The sequence below is a fragment of the Leucoraja erinacea genome, chromosome 12 (genome assembly GCF_028641065.1).
Source record: "Leucoraja erinacea ecotype New England chromosome 12, Leri_hhj_1, whole genome shotgun sequence".
Taxonomy (NCBI): Eukaryota; Metazoa; Chordata; class Chondrichthyes; order Rajiformes; family Rajidae; genus Leucoraja; species Leucoraja erinaceus.
This window is the reverse complement of record NC_073388.1, coordinates 44,396,690-44,415,913: the sequence shown is the minus strand read 5'-3', so window position 1 is coordinate 44,415,913 and position 19,224 is coordinate 44,396,690. Positions and strand designations below refer to the sequence as shown.

The following is a 19,224-nucleotide window of genomic DNA, read 5'->3' as shown; positions in this document are numbered from 1 at the left end:
CATTTCCACCCTGGGGAAAAAAAGGTCCAACTATCTACTCTATCTATGCCTCTCAAAATTGTATACTTCTATCACGTTTCCCCTCAGCCTCCGACATTCCCGAGAAAACAATCCAATTGTTTCCAATCTCTATTATAGCTATTCTAGGCAGCATCTGGTAAACCTCTTCTGTACCCTCTCCAAAGCCTCCACATCCTTCCTTAATGGAGCGACCGGGATTTCAAAGGGTAGGTTTAGTACCATGAGTGTTTTTCTCTTGCTGCATCTTGTTATTAATGTTATTATCAGTTGCATACACAAACTTCAACAAATGTAAAAATGGTAGTCAGAAATTGTCAAATAATTGTTCACAAATGATTTGCTTTCAGTTCAACAGAACCTATTGATTTTCTAACTTTGATTTCAATGGTAACAAGAGTGATTGAAGTGATTTGAGTCACAGGTTTGATCTTATGCAGTGTGAAGTCCTGTTGTAGCACAGTTCTAAGGTGCCACATTCTCACACTTTTATAGATAGGACATAACAGATGTCTGCTTGTTGCAAGATTTTACATATGTACTCCCAAGTACAAAAGGAGGGTGCAACAGAATTTGACTAAACAATTTCAGCAATTTACAGTAAGGAAAGGATATGTATTGACCTTAAATAGCTCAAAGAGGTCTTCCAAATCTTTAGTGTGGAACATCACTTCCTGAGATACAACCCGCAGCTAAAACACAGACAAAAGTGTTATAAATGTCAAATACAGCACAACATATTCAAATCAGGCTGTGGTATCACATCACATGCACAACACAGCCAAACTTTAATCAGGACAGATCAAGGTCAATCATTTACACGATATCTAAAATTAAGTTATGAATAACTTAAAAAAAAAAATAGACTCTTTGATCAATACAGTTATCATTCTGGTGGAACATATAACTTTCTTCACTTGACAGGGGTTTTAGTGGAATACTGCATGTCAAAGATTTGATGAACCTCAATGTAATTATGACCATTACAATGATAGAATTGGAAACTCATGCAACATAAAATAGACAAAATGGTTCCAAGGAAAAAAACAATGATGAAAGCTAGCAATAAAGAGTCATTGATCATTATGCAGTCTGCCATCAACCTCAATAATAAATAAGATGTGTTATTATGTTGGGCAAAGTAACTGCCTGCAAATAACCTAAGGAATGACAACCATATTAACAGAGCATAAACTTTAGCGTTTCTGTACTAATACATTTCAATAAACCACTCTAAAAGACATGTATTCTTTCTCTTACGCAATACAAAATGTGCCAGACAACGAGCCCCAAAAGTGAAAGAGGAACAGTGGAATTGTTTTCTTTTTAATTTTAATCTGTGCTTCAGGCATTCAAAACATTTCCTCAAAGTAGCAGGTGGCTGTACTTTAAGTGGGACAGATGTCGGCTATCCAGTCTTCGAAATATCCCAAAAGTTCCTTAATGGCACTTGACTGAGAAGAAATACATTTCAGTAAGAAATTCACAGAAATGTCTCCCTCCCCCAAAAAAAGCCTATAATCTCATTTGTCTCTTTCAGAGATTGTTAAATGAACGATTGCCAGTGACTTATGGAAAGTAGGAAGCAGATAAATTGCACCACAGCTCAGGGCATGCTTTGAAGAACAAGCAGTCTTTTCCTACATATCTATATGATTGTATGTCACAGCTGCTAAGCAACGGGGCGTACTTTAGATATACTACGCAGAAACAGGCCCTTCACCCCACTGAGTCTGCGCCAACCAGAGATCACCCCGTACACTAGCACTGTCCTACACACTGGAGGCGATTCATAGATTTTTACCAAAGCCAATTAACCTACAAGCTGCATGCCTTTGGCAATAAAAGGAAACCTGAACACCCGGAGAAAACCCACGCACACACAGGCAGAGCAAACAGACAGCACCCCTAGTCAGGATCGAACCTGGGTCTCTGGTGCTGTAAGGCAGCAGCCCTACCGCTGCGCCACTGTGCCACCCTAATGCGATAAACACCTATGCAATAAATATTGTTCTCACGTCATCGTAATCGCAGTAGTGGAGGCATTGAGAAAATAAGTAAAAGTGGGCAAGTAGGTTGACAAGCGGATCTAAAAGGAATGAGATTTCTCCACAATGTAAACTATCTGCAAGAAATTGGAGGGAGTTGTAGATATAGCCCCGTTCATCTCACAGACCAGACTTCCCACCAAATATTCCATTTACACTTCACGCTGCCTCGGAAAGGCAGCCAACATAATCAAAGACTTGTCCCACCCCGATCATTCCTCCTTCTCGCTGCTCCTGTGTGGCAGAAAATACAAGAGCTTGAAAGTACGCATCACCAGACTCAGAAACAGCTTCTCCACCACTGTTATCAGGCTTCTGAACGGTCCTTCCATAAGTTAGGATACCATCTGATTCACCTCTACCCCATTGAGGACAGTGCACTCTGTCCATGGAACTGATGCGCTACAATGCTGAGAACTATATTTTGCACTCTGTATCTTCCTCTTTGCTCTACCTATTGTACCCGAGTTTGAATTGATTGTATCTATATACGGTATACCTGATCCGCAAAACAAACCCTCGGCACACGTGACAATAACATACCGATATCTAATGATAAACATACACACTAAATTAAAACAAAACTGCTGGAAATACACGTCAGGTTAGGCAGTATCTACAGAGAGAGAAACAGTTAATGTATCAGATCAATGAACTTCCATCAATCTGAAATGTTAACCCAAAGTATCAGATTGAAGCAACAATTTTGTTTCTCTCCATAGATGCTACTTGCCCTGCTGGGTATTTCCAGAATTATAGTTATATAATTTTATACAGATTTCTGACAATTGCCGGTTTTGTTTTTATCGCCTCAATTGGATAAAGAACCCAATTGTCTTGAGAGTTGTCCGTTTCTCTCACTTACATTAAAAATATTTGTTTGTTGGAATTCATTCAAATAACATTTTCTAAAACATTAGCAGGAATCTAATCTCTCAGTTTATGCTAAAAATAGCGTAAGCTTCTCATTAACAGCCTGTAGACTGGAGTGAATGCTGACATAAGCAGGTCAATGAAGTTGTGTTCTTAAGTTGGTCAATGGAACACGAGGAACTAATGGAACTAATATAGCATGTCATAGCCGTTGGAGTCAATCGTCTCAACCTCAGGACATCCGTGCAGGGGTGAAAACGATGAGCTGTTAAAATTGTGCACACTTGACAAGTTATCAGTTTTAATAGTCCTGCTTAATTCATAGCTGCAGCATTTCATCATTGCACCTCACCACTGCCGTCTCGGGAATGGTGCAGATGTAGCAATAAGGAAATTAGCAAATGACGGCCAGACTTCCAAGACTGAATTTAAAAAAAAAATATATATCTGTAAAATATACCCTCAAAAACCACTACCACTTAAGAAAAATGTTCAACGAGCATGTGAAAAATGCCTTGAATATGACAGAATTTACCACATTTTGTTTTGTGGTGTCTTCCAGAGTCTGAATCACATACAACCTGTTCCTACGTCGCATACTTTCAACTTCCATCGATTGAATCTCACCGTATTTCTGCAACAAAAACATTTCAATACTTTTATTGTGCTTAAAAGTAAAAACAGTTTAAAAAACATATGTATTTTGCCATAAATACTTGAAATAATGGTTGATGATTTAACCTGACAGGTTACAGGGAACCTAGATGAATGCATTTTATTGATTGCTGATGGACTACAAATGAGGAAACAATTGGAAAGTCATCCAGAGGTGACAGAGGACAGAAGAAAACAATCAAGTCACTGATGTTTTGAAGGAATATCTGGACCTTAGTTACATAACAGAGAGAGGAGAAATGTCACAAGGGAAGGAATGAAATGCAGCCACTCAATAAATTTTGACTGGAACTTGCCATGAGCAGAAATACTACAGGTGTTAAATCCAATGGAATTATGACTATTTTTCACCAGTTAAAATTTTCCATTTTCCATCTTTCAGCACAATTTTAAACTATGAAATAGAGAGAGCACATTTTGGGTATATCGACCATGCCCTGGTTGATATTCATCATTCAACCAAAATCTTGAGAACTGCTCGATAAGTCACTATAACAATTCTCGCTCAACAACAGTGAACTTCAAAAGCCCTTCATTAGGTGTAAAACACTCGGGCTGAAAGAGGCGCTAAATAAATGTGATTTTGTCTGCCTTTTGAAAAAATCAGTGATACTCCATAGGCAAAGATACTTGTTGAAGGAAAACTCTGGGCAAGACGACTATTTTTGATCATAATACAAATCCACATTACAGCAGATTTAAAAACTCAGGTAGCAGAACTTTTCAACTTTCTATTCATTTTTGCAGGCTACATTGATGGTGCTAAAGTTTGTTTGTAGAGCATGGATAAGCAGTGGCGGACTGGGTGTAAAAATATTGATTGCCAGGAGACAAAGGGAGCCCACTTCATCAGGGGCCCACTTGCCATCGGGCAAGCTGACACCCTGGCCAGTCCGCCACTGTGGATAAGGTCCCTGGGGGACAGGAGACTCATTTGGAGAAATTAAGCCAGTGTCATGTGGAAGGAGATGCTGAAAATGTTCTTGTCTAAGGTTCAGTGCTGCTCCTTTCTTTTAGCTCCTTTCTTTCAGGCAGGCATTCCTAATTTTTCTGCATTATAATTTGTAAATGTATACACAGTGGTTACATCAAACTGTTTCACCTACCTCGTTGGATTCGTGGATAAGTTCAGTTATGTCCACTTTGGGATGGGGAGGCTGGTTGTCACAACCTACAGGGGGATGGTGCACCATTGGTGGCAAAGGGCTGTCCTTGTTGGTGACATTATCAAAAAATCTACAAAGCAATGTAATACTGCTTACTGAAAGAAGTAGTAAAGCCAAAAATGCAGCCAATCTGAAATCAGAATTATGAAACCATGCATACTAGATATTTATTTAGTTTAATTTAGATACGGCATGAAAACGTCAGCCCGCCGAGTTCATGTTGACTGGCGATCACCCGTTCAGACTATTTCTATGTTATCCCATTTTCTCGTCCACCCCCTACACACTGGGGGCAATTTTACAGCGATCAATTAACCTGCAAACCCAAAAGGAGACAAAGTGCTAGTGTAACTCTGTGGTTCAGGCAATATCTCTGAGGAACATGAATAGGTGACTTGTTGGGTCGGGTCCCTTCTTCAGACTGAAGAAGGGTCCCGACCACGATGCTGCCTGACCCGTTAAGTTACTCCAGCATTTTGTGTCCTTTCGTGTCCATTCAGCATCTCTGCAATCTGTAGATTGTTTCTACAATCTGCAAACCTGCATGTCTTTGGGATGTGGGAATAAACTGGAGCACATTGAAGAAATCCACACGGTTAAAGGGGGAACATGCAAACTCCACACCAGTAGCACCCGGGGTCAGGATCTAACTAGAGTCTCTGGAAAAGTGAGGAAGCAATTCTACCACAATCACACAATATTTGCCAGATAAATTCAACAAATATTATTTGAAAATGTATCATCCTTATACCTAAAAAACTCTGAGTGTGTGTGCGTGTGTGTGTGCGCGTGTGCGTGTGTGTTTATTTGTTTGTGTGTGATCACATCTACTCGAAGAAACGACTCGCTAATGGGAAAAAATTATCTCTGGTAGAGATCTACCCCCTGGAGTCAAAAATCAGCTTACCTGAAAATTTCCTGCTTTATTTCTTCAGTAATTAATAAAAATGTTCACAAATCCGACCCAGCTTTTAATTTAAAACAATTGTTTTTTTTGCTGATGGCATGACAATGGATCTGCCGTCTGCTCGCGCTGCGACTGATGTCACCTCCCACCCCTCCCTCCTCCCCCTGTTGTTCAAAGGTCGCCCTGAGGAACTCCCGAGAGCTTTGGTCCAGCATCCGTGTTCAGGACGGATCTCTGATGCTGCAAGACAGCAACTCTACCTCTTCACCACTGTGGCCTGTGGTCGAGCTAAATCAATTTTGTACTGAGTGGGATCAATGTTGAGTATGCGTAGACAAACTATACATTCTGGCTTATGTGCCTGTTCACCACCACCTGACTTACATAAATTCTGAAGGCACATTCCCTCATTCAGTATGGGCAAAAATTCTGCAGGGCAGTAATCAAGCATCTGGTTTAAAAGAGATGTACGGGGGAAAAATTGTTGTTTTTACATAGTGAGTGGTGGATGCTTGGAAGGATGCTGTCAGTGGTAGTGGCGGAGGCAGATATCTTAGTGGCATTTAAGAGGCCTTTAGATAATGGATGTGTATGGAATGGAGGCATATGAATCACATGCAGGCAGAGGAGATTAGGTAAATTTGGCATCAGCTCCATCATGGGCATCTACATACCCATTCCTGTTCTTTATTCAGAACCCAACTATATGGCTGGGATGACTGCCAACAAAGCAAGTTGTAAGGGGAAAAAAAATTATAATGGATCTGTGTGGGTTGATAAGACTCCAAATACACAGGCATTAAAAATATAAAAACTCATCTACACTACACAAATGAATCACAAGATCCGCATTAACACCATATAACCATATAACAATTACAGCACAGAAACAGGCCATCTCGGCCCTACAAGTCCGTGCCGAACAAATTTTTTTTCCCCTTAGTCCCACCTGCCTGCACTCATACCATAACCCTCCATTCCCTTCTCGTCCATATGCCTATCCAATTTATTTTTAAATGATACGAATGAACCTGCCTCCACCACTTCCACTGGAAGCTGATTCCACACCGCTACCACTCTCTGAGTAAAGAAGTTCCCCCTCATATTACCCCTAAACTTCTGTCCCTTAATTCTGAAGTCACGTCCTCTTGTTTGAATCTTCCCTATTCTCAAAGGGAAAAGCTTATCCACATCAACTCTGTCTATCCCTCTCATCATTTTAAAGACCTCTATCATGTCTCCCCTTAACCTTCTGCGCTCCAGAGAATAAAGACCTAACTTATTCAACCTATCTCTGTAACCACTGACAGAGGAATGCAATTACATTGTTTACATGGATGGTATCATTTACAGTGTTTGCACTAGAATTCATGATAGGTTTGATAACGTAAAAAGAATACTATAATTCTTGGCGAAAGCTACAAAGACGAATATTAAGTGCCATACTTGTTTAAAATGGTGACTGCCTCAGCATCATCTTTGCAGAGCAGCAGCTTGTCCAGGTTGTAGTCCAGTATTGCCAGGCCCAGCTGCAGGATCGCCTTGATCCCATCGTAGAAAAAACAGTCCACAACATTTACTGCGCTCTCGATGGGCAGCACAGAAATGAAGATGGTGAGGAACCAGGACAGGGAAACGGATGAAAAAAAAGTCATGTCCGTGATGTGGTCAGTCAACTGAGGAAGGTGGCTTCGGATAAATTCTTCAAACACTGCCTGGTCCACCAGAGCGCCTGTTAAAACAGCAATAATGCAGGACACCATTATTCTTCAGCGACACTGGTTCTTGGAATCCAATTGCTTTTTTTTTTTTTAAACCACCTCAAATTCACCTTAAGCTATTAGGCAGGGCTTATAATACTTACATCTATATTTGTCTAAGGATTTCATGGCACGTTAGTTTGCAATCAATAATTCAACATGTAACAAATTCCCTAAAATAAAATTCCCTGTTGCCTTTAAATAATCAAGAGCCCAAAGTCATGTCAACTAATTGACATTATTGCTACAATCCCTGGTTACTTTGAGGTTAGATATTACCCTTGCATGGGATGGCCAGTGCTCACAATTTTGTATGGAGTGCAGGAGCTAATGTTCATTATAGCTCCAGTTCTCTGATTGGGGTTTAATAATTTGTTGTCCAGTTATGCAATAGGATGGCGAGAACAAGTAATGGTTCAACGGTACTTTATTCTCACATGTACCCCAAAACGGTCTCTTTTTTTGCATATAGGTTCAGTGACAATCCTGCTATACATTAGGCACATTCTTGCTAAGTATAAGAGTGTAAGATAGTGGGCCACTGATTTCATACAGACGCCATCTTGTACCCTTCAAGTCCAAAATATTCCTTCACATGCCAACTGGCACGTTCCTGATTGCAAGAGATAGCGTTGAGGGACGCACTGAAATCCAGTGCAGCCAATGCATGGACACCGTGGGAAAAATGTAGGGTTGTTCCACTACTAGACATTGAAGAGCGAAGTCCAGTGGAGAACCCAGCCACATAATTTACTGACTGACACTAAAGGGGCTGTCTCACTTGGGCGACCTAATTGGCGAGTTTAGAAGAGTTTAGGAGTGTGAAAAAATTTCATATTGAAGACCTCCTTCGACTATATAGAAGACCTCCTTCGACCTCCTTCTACTATGTTGAAGACTAGCTTCGACTAGCTTTGGGAAAATTGGACACCGAATAGTGGAGAGTGAAGACGACCTCCTTCGATCCCCTTCGACTATGATGAAGACTATTTGCGACTGCCTTCGACTACCCTCGATTACCTACGACTAACATGCCGACTTACTACGACTAAACCTACGAGTAAAAAAAGTATCAAATTTTTCCATGGCGACCTTTTTTTTTTACTCGCGGGCATTTTTCAACATGTTGAAAAATACGGCGCAGCCTAGCTGAGGCCTTGAGTACACGGGGACTACTCTCGAGCATGAAGGAGAGTCACAAATACCTCCTAGGACCTCGTGTTGGCCATGCTGCGAGTATGAGTCGAGGGCAAACTCGCCAGAACTCGCGGATTAGGTCAACCAAGTGGGACAGCCCCTTAAGAATGCAGTCAGGAACTTTGGACTGTTTGCTTCTGTATTTGTTATGAAGAACGTTTAGTTTTGAAATTTAAATTTAAATAGTAATTAGTGACTGTTCTTTGATCAGGCGCAAAAACTGCACTTCTCCCAGTAATTAGAATTTTAACAAAAGGTTAAATACCATACTCACCAACACTAATACACTCAATGCATTCATGTGTTTGGACAGGATAAATTAGTACAAACAAGATAGTCATTCATTTGGACACGAGGAAAGTACAGTGACGTGAGGCAGAAGCAAAACATGTAACTGAACATTATATTGCTTTAGTATTAGATTTTATCAGGCAGAAAAAAAAATGGAGACATATTTACAAGTCCCATGCAAATACTGGGAAAATGTTTTATCTTTGTAATGCAGGCTGCGGAACAGCTATTTCACTATATACACAAACACACACACACACACACACACACACATAAATGATCCATATTCATTAAACAAGCACCTAGGAAATTAAGAGATTCACATCATGCTGAAATGCAATCTCTTGTCTTTCAGACGGGTTAGCTTGACACGAGTGAGTTTGTTGCAACGGTAATTTCATTTTACATCCTTCAACCTGCAGGATTAAAATTAATGCCTTGAATTTTCCTCCAAGAACCTGAAATAAACTGTATATATCTATCAGGGACTGGAGGAATCCCACACATGGAAGGGCTGTGATTCTGACTGAAATATAGCAGTGGAATGTAATAGTTTAGAGCCCACCAACCCTTGATTGGGTTGCATGTAGCACTACCAAAGACGCTGAAAATCTGAATCTGGTATTAGTGTTTGGACAATTGATATTTTACAAGTTAACTGAGATGCTCCTAATTGGCTTTAAGTGCTTTTAATAACTTAATGGTATGATTAACTTTATAGTTAAAATAGTTTTTAAACAAAGTTACAGCATTTCATTATGCAAAGTGATAGCAGGTTATAGGATTGGACAGAATTTTTAAAAAGTAGAGTGGCTAATAAGGAAGTATTTTAAAATAAATTGAAATCCTATTTTAAAAGAGCTGGTGAGATAGCTGGTGTATTTAAATGTTCCAAAATTCTGCAAATAATTAATTAGATTAGAAAATAGAAATCATTTATTCCAAAAAGGAGACAAAGATGGAGGCAAGAAACTACAGATACTGGAATCTTGATCAAAACACAATATGCTGGAGGAACTCAACGAGTCAGGCGGCATCAGTGGAGGGAATGGACAACAGGTCCCGAGGGACAGAACCCTAGAAAATAGTTAAGATAATCAGGTAAAGTCAATAGTTTGCTGAAAGGAAAATGATGATTGCCCAACTATTGAAATACTTTGGAATAACATTTGATGTTGCTAAATAGAAACATGTAGATGGAATATAATTAGATTTCCAGAAAGAATGTAATAAAGAGCAGCATCACAGATTGAGAAAAACCAAATGTGGCGTAAGAAGTAAACTCCATACAGACAGTACTCGTAGTCAGGATGGAACCCGGCACTCGGGGCGCTGTCGAGCAGCAAATCAGCCGCTGCACCACTGTGCCGCACTTTACACATTGAAATATTGGGAAACCTATTGTAGACTTGTCATTGGAATAAATTCTGAACAGGCCACAGATTCTTTTTACAGCACTCAGCAACAGAAATTTGCACTTTAAAGCTTTCCTACATCACAGCAGCTCTAATATAAGGACGAATTTCACAAGAACAATTTTGTCAAACTCAAAACAAAAGGCTTTTTGCTGGCAGGCTTCCATTTCAATGGAACTATACACTTTCTAAGATAAAGCAACTCAAAACATACATGCAGAGCCAGCAACAGAAGCTTATTATTCAAATGCAAATGAATTAAGAAGAAATGTCACATTTGTAGTACTGGCTGTTACTTTTCCATGCACTCATTTTACATATACTGACATTGTACGTGATCTGAAAAAAAAAGAGCTCTGCATTTTTATGGTTAAACACTGTACATTGTATGTCAGGCAGATTGTTTGGTGGTGGACAAAGAATGATTAGGCATCCAAAACAGGAATCAAGATGCAAATTATCAATTAATCTTGAGTCAAGCACAAAGCAGGTGACGTTTCTGGTCAACGGTTCAAAGGTATTTTATTGCCACATGTATCAATTAAGGTACAGTGAAACTCGAAGGGACCTTTCTTCAGACTGATTATAGTAGGGGTGAGACAATTAGAAAAGAGGTGAGGGTGCGACAAAGCCTGGCAAGTGGTAGGCGGATACAGGTGAGGGTAAGGGTGGTTTGACAGATAGATGGACAAAGGTTAGAGATAAAAGGGAGACAAAAAGCTGTCAGATAAGGAAAGACGAGGAAGGAAATGTGAAGGAAGGGATATAGGTGGAGGGGAACGAAGAGTGAGGTTATGGGAGAAATGGATGTGCTGTGGGGACACAGGAAAGAGATGGGGTTGGGTATCTGAAATTCCTTGTGTCTCCATCTAGTAATTCTGTATGTATCTGAATCAGTGTTAATACAAAAAGTATCCTATGATTCAGCATATATCAAAGATGCCACAAGTACATCCGCACCATATGTGGGGAAATTAAGCCCAAAGTGTATCTGTGCCAAACCCAGGCTAGTTACTGGCTAGGGTACTGTTTTCAGTTAATCAGTACTTGTGAGATGGGTGATCACAGCCTGGAAGGACATTCTCAGCTATTATGTGAACAGTTATTCTGGGAGAAATTAGTAATCATCTCCAGGGGGGAAATCAGATGTACTTTGCCCTTGGGAGGGAAAGAATTTGATCCAAGCAGACACCAAAACATCTCAGGGCTGATCATTATTAACAAATCTCTGTCACCAATGCGAGCTCAACCTTTGACAGATAACAACAGCCTGATCCAACCAAGCTGTTTGGAGCAAATGGCAAGAATTGGTCTCATTACTGGAGATTAGCAATGAATCTACAATATCACCAGCAAAATTGTTCTCAACCTTTGGCAGTTAAACCTTGTTTATAAAGCAACCAAGCTACTTATGATATTTCTTTCATCACTGACTTTAGTTTAAGAGCCAGACTGCAATAAAATCTAAAATTCCAATTTGCATTCAAAACGGGATTTGTTAATTTCATTGTGCAGAAAGGAACTGCAGATGCTGTTTAATACCAAAGAGGACACAAAGTGCTGGAGTAACTCAGCGGGTCAGGCAGTATCTCTGAAGAAAAAAGATGGGTGACGTTTTGGGTCGGAACCCCTTTTCATCCTTTTCCCTCAGAGATGCTGCCTGACCAGCTGACTTGAGGACTCCAGCACTTTGCTGCTAATTCTCTTATTGTTTTTGGCAATTCTACTTCTTCTACTTAAGACTGCATCAACATTTACTGGGCTTTGTACATATCACAAAAAAATAAATGCATAAATTGTAAATTAGTAGAAACATTAGTAAGCGCCTTTATGGGAGCAATAGTGCATGACGTTCAATAACTAAAATAATGACGTGATAGATTTTAAGGCAGAGATAGATAGATTCTTGATTAGTATGGGTGTCAGGGGTTATGGGGAGAAGGCAGGAAAATGGGGTTAGGAGAGAGAGAGATCAGCCAGACTTGATGGGCCAAATGGCTTAATTCTGCTCCTATCCCTTATGACCGTAAAAAAAAAAAGCGGAACACAAGAAAGAAGCAAGGACAGAGGGAAAACATCAGAGCTTGGAGTTTGGATAGATGCAGCGATGGCTCCCAAAAATGGAATGATGGAAATCAGTGGTGCAACAACGTAGAAAAGAAGGCTTGCAGATATCTCAAAGGCCTGCAAGGGGCCAAGTCCAAGGAAAGCATTTTCCTTTGAAAAAAATTCCATACTCCGAATCATTGAAACTCAAAACTAAGCTGATGAGTGAAGAGGAATTGTGAGAGACAAAGGTTGAGATGAACATACGTTTAACTTCCCAAGCAGACTTCTAAATAAGTCTCTGAATGCTGCAGAATAAGGGAAGAACAATTGCTTCCATATTGGTGTGACCTGACCAGCATGTGTTGCAAGCCACAAAGAGGAATATTTCAGCATATAAATCAGTGAAAAACAAGGTTTCAACTGCATACACATTTGTAAAAGGTTATTTTAAGCTGATATGGGCCCATCATGAGTTATTCATCATTTTCATTGTCTCAATGAATATGAAATAGAGAAACTCGATGAGGGTAATAATGATAGGGACATGATGCAGCAAAGGATGGAGAGGACATTCAGAGAATAGGCAAGTCAATTCCAAATTTAACTCACAAAACATGCTAGGTGAGTGAATTAGGTCAAAACTGTTGGAGGTAGGTGGCATGAAGTGGTCAAATATTCTTCCCAAAAAGCAATTGCTCAATTGTGGTTTACAAAGTAAATGTTTTAAAAATTTTGGTTGGTTTAGTTTAGAGATACAGCGCGGAAACAGACCCTTCTGCCCATGCCGACCAGCGATCCCCGCACATTAACATTATCCTATACCCACTAGGGACAATTTTTACAATTACCAAGCCAATTAACCTACAAACCTGTACGTCTTTGGAGTGTGGGAGGAAACCGAAGATCTCGGAGAAAACCCATGCAGGTCACGGGGAGAATGTACAAACTCCCTACAGACAGCACACGTATTCAGGATCGAACTCGGGTCTCTGGCGTTGCATTCCCTGTAAGGCAGCAACTCAACCGCTGCGCCACCGTGACCGCCATTTAGTTATACCAAATAGTCATAATAATGTGGTGTTACCATTGAACGAATAAAGATTGGGCCCAAACAGATAACTTAATCCAACAAACTTCAGAAGTGCTCCACAGCTGAATATAAAATTTTGAAAAATACTCATGGTAACATCTGCTGCATAAATTCATCTTGAGGATGCTTCTATGCAAAGTACATCCAGCAGTTATAAGCTTATTGTTGGAGGACACTCACGATGAGCATTTATTATTCTTAACTTTAACGTATAGTAAAATTATTCTTAACTTTAACATAGAGTTAAATTATTCAATCACCAATTACTTGACTAGTACGGGTGTCAGGGATTATGGGGAGAAGGCAAGAGAATGGGGTTGAGAGGGAAAGATAAATCAGCCATGTTTGAATGGTGGAGTAGACTTGATGAGCCGAATGGCCTAATTCTGCTCCTATAACTTCTGAACTCATGAATCCTGTGTGCCTACTATAGGGTATTGTTGAGGGAGACTACATTTGGAAATAAGACTTAAAAAATGCAGAAGCTGCAAATCTTACCAATTATTCGTCGATTGAAATAATCTGGCAACATCCTTTCACACACAGCAACCAGTAACCAGAAGGCTTCTTCTTCTTTTGCATAAAGTAGTAAAACAGACGTCAAAATATTCATCGCCTTTGCAGGTGAAAGAAAAAAAATACACTATGATAAATAATTTATAACCATCCGTGTAATATGTAGTTACAAAATAATGCGTTTTGCCTCGACCTTTCAAACATTAAAGGAAATCCACATTTCAACAAGGCATTGGCTAGGTGGTTTAGAAAGTTTGCACGCAGAAAGGATCTTGTAGCTATGACTAAGTCATGCTGTTGCTTGACTAAACCATTCAAAGTCAGCTGCCAAATGTTATCAAGAAGGATGTTGCTAACTCCTTGAGGTTAGGATTGTCCAAGACAATTACAGCAACTTATACTTACTTGGCTCTTTGAATGCATTTATCCCCCTAAAGTATTGCTGAGCAGTATTCAAAAAAATCAACACCGACTCATGGACAGGAGACCTGAGGCATGTCAAGACTGCCAATCTGCAAGACTGCCATTTATTTTATTTGTGAACTAAAGAGCATTATTTGCTTAGTGGACTACTTTGAGATCAAACAGATTACATTTTACATGGAATGTTAATACTGTTCAGAGAAATGAGTGTTCCTAAAAACAAAAATTAGCCCATAAATTGCCAGTCACCAAATGTAATTTCCCAGCATGTCATGGTTGCCTTGTTCAGTAAATTGGCATTCCACAACCAAACAGCAACACCAAAGTGTTAGTCCTAATGACAGGACATCAATCTGAAATGTTAAATCCATCCATCTCCCAACTAATGCTGCCTGACCTGCCAAGTACTACTTTCAGCATTTTTTATTTCTATTCCAGTTTTCCATGTAACAGTATTTTTTGTTATTACAAATATATATATTTTTTTTAAAGAGCAATTGCACACAAAGTATAATGAAACTTCAGATCAATATATTTAGAAGATGTGGAAACTGACAATATTTAAGAACCTACAAATAAAGATATTAAGAAATCTAAGGAGACAAAGTGCTGAAGTAACTCAGCGGGTCAGGCAGCGTCTAGGGAAAACGTGGAACTGTTTTGGGTCGGGACCCTTCGTCTTCTACACTGGTTTCCATTTGCTGAATAGATTGGAGTCATACTTCTAATGAGGTCCCCACTCATTTACAGAGACCTAGATAGCAATCAGAAGCAGGCAACACAGTCCCTCAAATTTACTGTATCATTTTGCAAGATTATGGCTGATAATTGTAACCTCAGAACCACAGCTAGCAGTGTGAAGGGTTATCTCGATTTTCAGCAGAATCTGATCAACCTATTTAAAAGAAAACACTCACAGCTTCTGTAAATGTTCTATGAACAAGTAAAGCGTTGTCACATATATATGGAAGCCAGGTCCAGTCAGTTCCAGTTATGAAGCCTCATATTCTATGTGGCACGTTGCGGGTGCAGAGGAACACAACTTACCCAAAACAAATACCAAACATACACACAGCAAAGCGAACACTTTGATAGGGTTGCCAGCAATCAGAATGAGAAACATATTATTTGAAGTCAGCCATAATGCGATAACCAAGTCAGGAAAGTCATGTTGAAAATGATAAAAATACTAACTACCAAGAATTTTCTCCTCTTAAATCCTTTATAATTATTTGGTTACTTGTCTGGGATGTATACATTTTCCAGTAAAACACACATTAGAAGTAAAATAAAAATACACAAAGTGCCGAGTGACTCAGCAGGTCAGGCAGCAACTCTGGAGAACATAGATAGGTTATTTCGGGTTGGGACCCTTCTTCAGGCTCCAGAGTTCTCCAGATATGCTGCCTGACCCACTGAAAAGTACTCCAGCACTTTGTGTCTTTTTGCTTGTAAACCAGCATCTGCAGTTCCCATTCTACACATTTGGAGTAACTAAGAGGGTCAGGCAGCATCTGTGGAAGGAATATGTTGACGATGTTTTGTGTTGGGGCCCTTCTTCTAACTTTAAATGTTATTCGCCATGGAATTGCAGGGTGAAGTTTCTTTTGCATACGGTTGGCTACAGGAGAAACTATGATTAAAATATAGTAGCATTCAAAAATTATAAGTTTGATAGTAAACCGGCAACTCCAACCTGGCAGTAGCCTATTTTGGGGTTCCGTGAAGCATAGGCTGTGAGGACTCGTCTAAGCGCAGAGATTCCTGTATCGCTTTGGAATGCAGGATGTTCAGGTAGTGAGCGATGTAGATCACGTTCTATCTCATCTGTAGCCAGAGTACAGGTGCCCATGGACCTTTCCACCAATTCGGTATAATAGCCAGGGTGAGCAGCCATGTCATTATTTGCACCTAGAATTTGAGTTTACACAAAATTTACTTTTGCTGTTATGCTGTCAGTGATCACAACAAGCAAGCTACCAGCATTTCAAAATATTCTGTAACAATTATAAATTAACAAACTAAATTATGCAATTTTTACTTGTGTCTAAAAATGAACTATTTAAAGAAAGGAAAGTCAGTTGATATTTCCTTTAAATATACAGGATTGTTATCCAAGTGTTTATCCAAAACAAATCCAATTCTTAACAAAAGACACAGATTGGAATTTCTAGCAAGATACAGTAGGATATTGACTCCAAGTAACTACCTCAAATTGTCATAGGCCATTAAAAATAAAGCTCTGCTATTCTCAAACCAGAGAGGGTATCACTACATGTACTGTATATATTAATGATCGGAGGTAGAGTAGCTAAGATATACAAAATTGCATTTAATACTAAGATATAATTTCCCCCCCTCCATTTCTCTGGCAACAGATTGAGATGATGGCCAGATACTGTGTGGACAATTAGATATGGTAGGAAGAGTCTAACAGTGAAGAGTGTAATGTGTGACGAGTTAGGATGAATAAATAAGAGAGATTTCTGAGGGAAGATTGACTCAGAATAACCGAGTCAGGAGATACATATCTGAACATGCAGGGAATGAAGAGATATGTATCACATGCATGCAGAAGAGATTAGTTTCATTGGGCATCATGTTTAGCACAGACATTGCTGTACTGTGCTCTGTACTGTTCCATGTTCTATGAAACAAGCCTTCTCGAGAAATGAAACTGGGAAACATTCATGCCGCTCATGATCTATAAGCAGTGGTGGTTTTACCACCAAAATCTGCACCACCTCTGGCCTCACCAAAGGATGCACGAGCCAGGGCTCCAGGATTTCCAGTTCCTTGCATTAAATCTGATCAGTAGTTGAATAAATGTTATGAGCTCATGTTTGTAAGTAACTATCATCTAAAATGACTTAATTTCCCCATCTGATTGGGCAACCCAAACATGCTTCAGTGTAACCTCAAAGATACTTGCTGAAACTGGCTTATATCATGCCTCATTACATCACAAATTCATCCAGGCACTCAACCCCAATCCATATTGAATGTTTATTGTATATTGAATGTTTCTTTCTCTTGCCTCCTGCACAAATAAAAGCTACAGCAGTGAAGAGAATGTCACATTACAAACTACATACATGATTGTGAAAATGTGGGAGAATGTTTCCTGTACTTTGGAAAAACTAAGAGGGTCTCATTTCTAATGAATTCCTGGAAATGTATATAACTAATTTTGTTAATCATTTCAAAAGACTTGTTCCACAGTTGAACAGGTTGCACACCTGAAAACAATAGCCAAAGTTCTCCTCTTAAGACTTCTGGGATTCCTCTCATTACAAGGTCCCTGGTCTTTTTTGTACGAAACATACAGACTCCATGACCATACTCCACAAAATGAATGTTCCACGATTGCACTTTCATCTTTTCTTTCAACTGCAAATCATAAAATAACAGTAGCTTATAATTGCGTTCTCAAGCAAGCCATATTTTTATATTGATAACAATGAATTTTCTGCATACAACCAATCTGTTGGGGGACATAATGAAGCCATCATAGCATATAATTTCTTGCCTGAGACTTTAACAGACCCCTTGGAATCAGCTTTTGCTTAGTCTTGCTTCCCATCAGGAAGACTCAGAACCCTGAAGGCCAGGAATCAAAAAGGAGGTGGAGGGAGTCGGTGATGGATGCTGGACATAAGGCCGGTAAGAAGAACCGGGGGTCTTATCTTCCGCGCCCTCAAGGTCGGCTGCGGAGGCACCCCCAGGGGAACAAGGGCTGAAGAGGGCCGTGCACGGAGAGGGAAAATGGTTTGTGGGACGACCGGAATGGAGCTGATGGCTGCAACTGGCCTTTGTGGCCGGCTGCAGCTGGGACTGTACTTTAAATTGCTATATGTAACCCACTCCTTATTGGGTGACTTGGAGTGGGGATGAAAATTTGATCTTGATGTGTGCTGACTTTGCTGAAATGTCCTGTTGTATGCTTTCAACTGAGGTAAAATTGGGCTGACTAAAACGTACATTGTGACACTGGTTACCTTGGATACAATATGTTGACCTGGCTTTGTAAATTTTATAATAAAACTGCTTGAAGGGACTTGCGCATGCATACGGAATAGAGAAATAAAGCAATTTTCATTCTGTCCCAACCTTACATCAGTTTTTGTAATAGTAACAAAAAGACCCTAATTTTTTTTTTTTAAATATCCCTTCTTATTGCATATGTTTATACAAAGGAAAACACTGCACTGAACATTAATTGCGGGACAGGTTACATTCCGAGGAAAACTGTGAAACCGCAATTTTCTGTAGTGCAAATTTGCTGCATCTGTGCATACCTTAAGAAGCACGAGTTCAAAAATAATATTTTGTTTACTTAATTAGTTTCCATGTAAATTTAGCAAGAGCTAATTTTATTCGGTATATCATATTTTTTTTTTTGGTTTGTGATTTGTGAACTGTTTAATGAAGGATTTCTATTACTGAACCAGCCTTAGCATGGGGGGGTTGGCTGTAACTTAACTGGCTCAATGTTTACACTGAAAAATCATAATTGGACACAATTAACCTAAAGCCTCAATAGAAAACGCCGGACTCCCAAAAGATCCGCCGGCGTAAACTACACCCCAAAGTTAGAGTTTCCCGAACAACCGGCGCCCGCAAAAAAATGCTTGCCCATTTTTGTTTGAATCCAGATTTTTGACTGCTCCCGCATCTTGTGGAGGTAGTGGGGAGGCTCTCCATTAGTGCTTCAGTAACGATTCAAGTTTGTTAATTGACTTTCCTTTAAGCAATGCACTATGTTGTTTTCCACCAGTTTGTTAGGAAAGTAAAGA

General features: G+C 39.7%; 1 protein-coding gene across 1 annotated transcript in view; it reads right to left on the bottom strand.

The window, feature by feature from the left end:
- tbc1d8b (TBC1 domain family member 8B) overlaps window positions 1-19,224 on the bottom strand; it is a 69,420-nt gene that overhangs the window by 16,698 nt on the left and 33,498 nt on the right. Inside the window, exons 9-15 of the mRNA XM_055643396.1 lie at window positions 17,668-17,856; window positions 16,125-16,339; window positions 13,988-14,105; window positions 7,134-7,419; window positions 4,721-4,850; window positions 3,475-3,573; window positions 642-710 (exon numbers count right to left, since the gene is read on the bottom strand). Coding sequence (XP_055499371.1) covers window positions 642-710; window positions 3,475-3,573; window positions 4,721-4,850; window positions 7,134-7,419; window positions 13,988-14,105; window positions 16,125-16,339; window positions 17,668-17,856 — 1,106 coding nt within the window. The remainder of the gene's footprint in view (window positions 1-641; window positions 711-3,474; window positions 3,574-4,720; window positions 4,851-7,133; window positions 7,420-13,987; window positions 14,106-16,124; window positions 16,340-17,667; window positions 17,857-19,224) is intronic.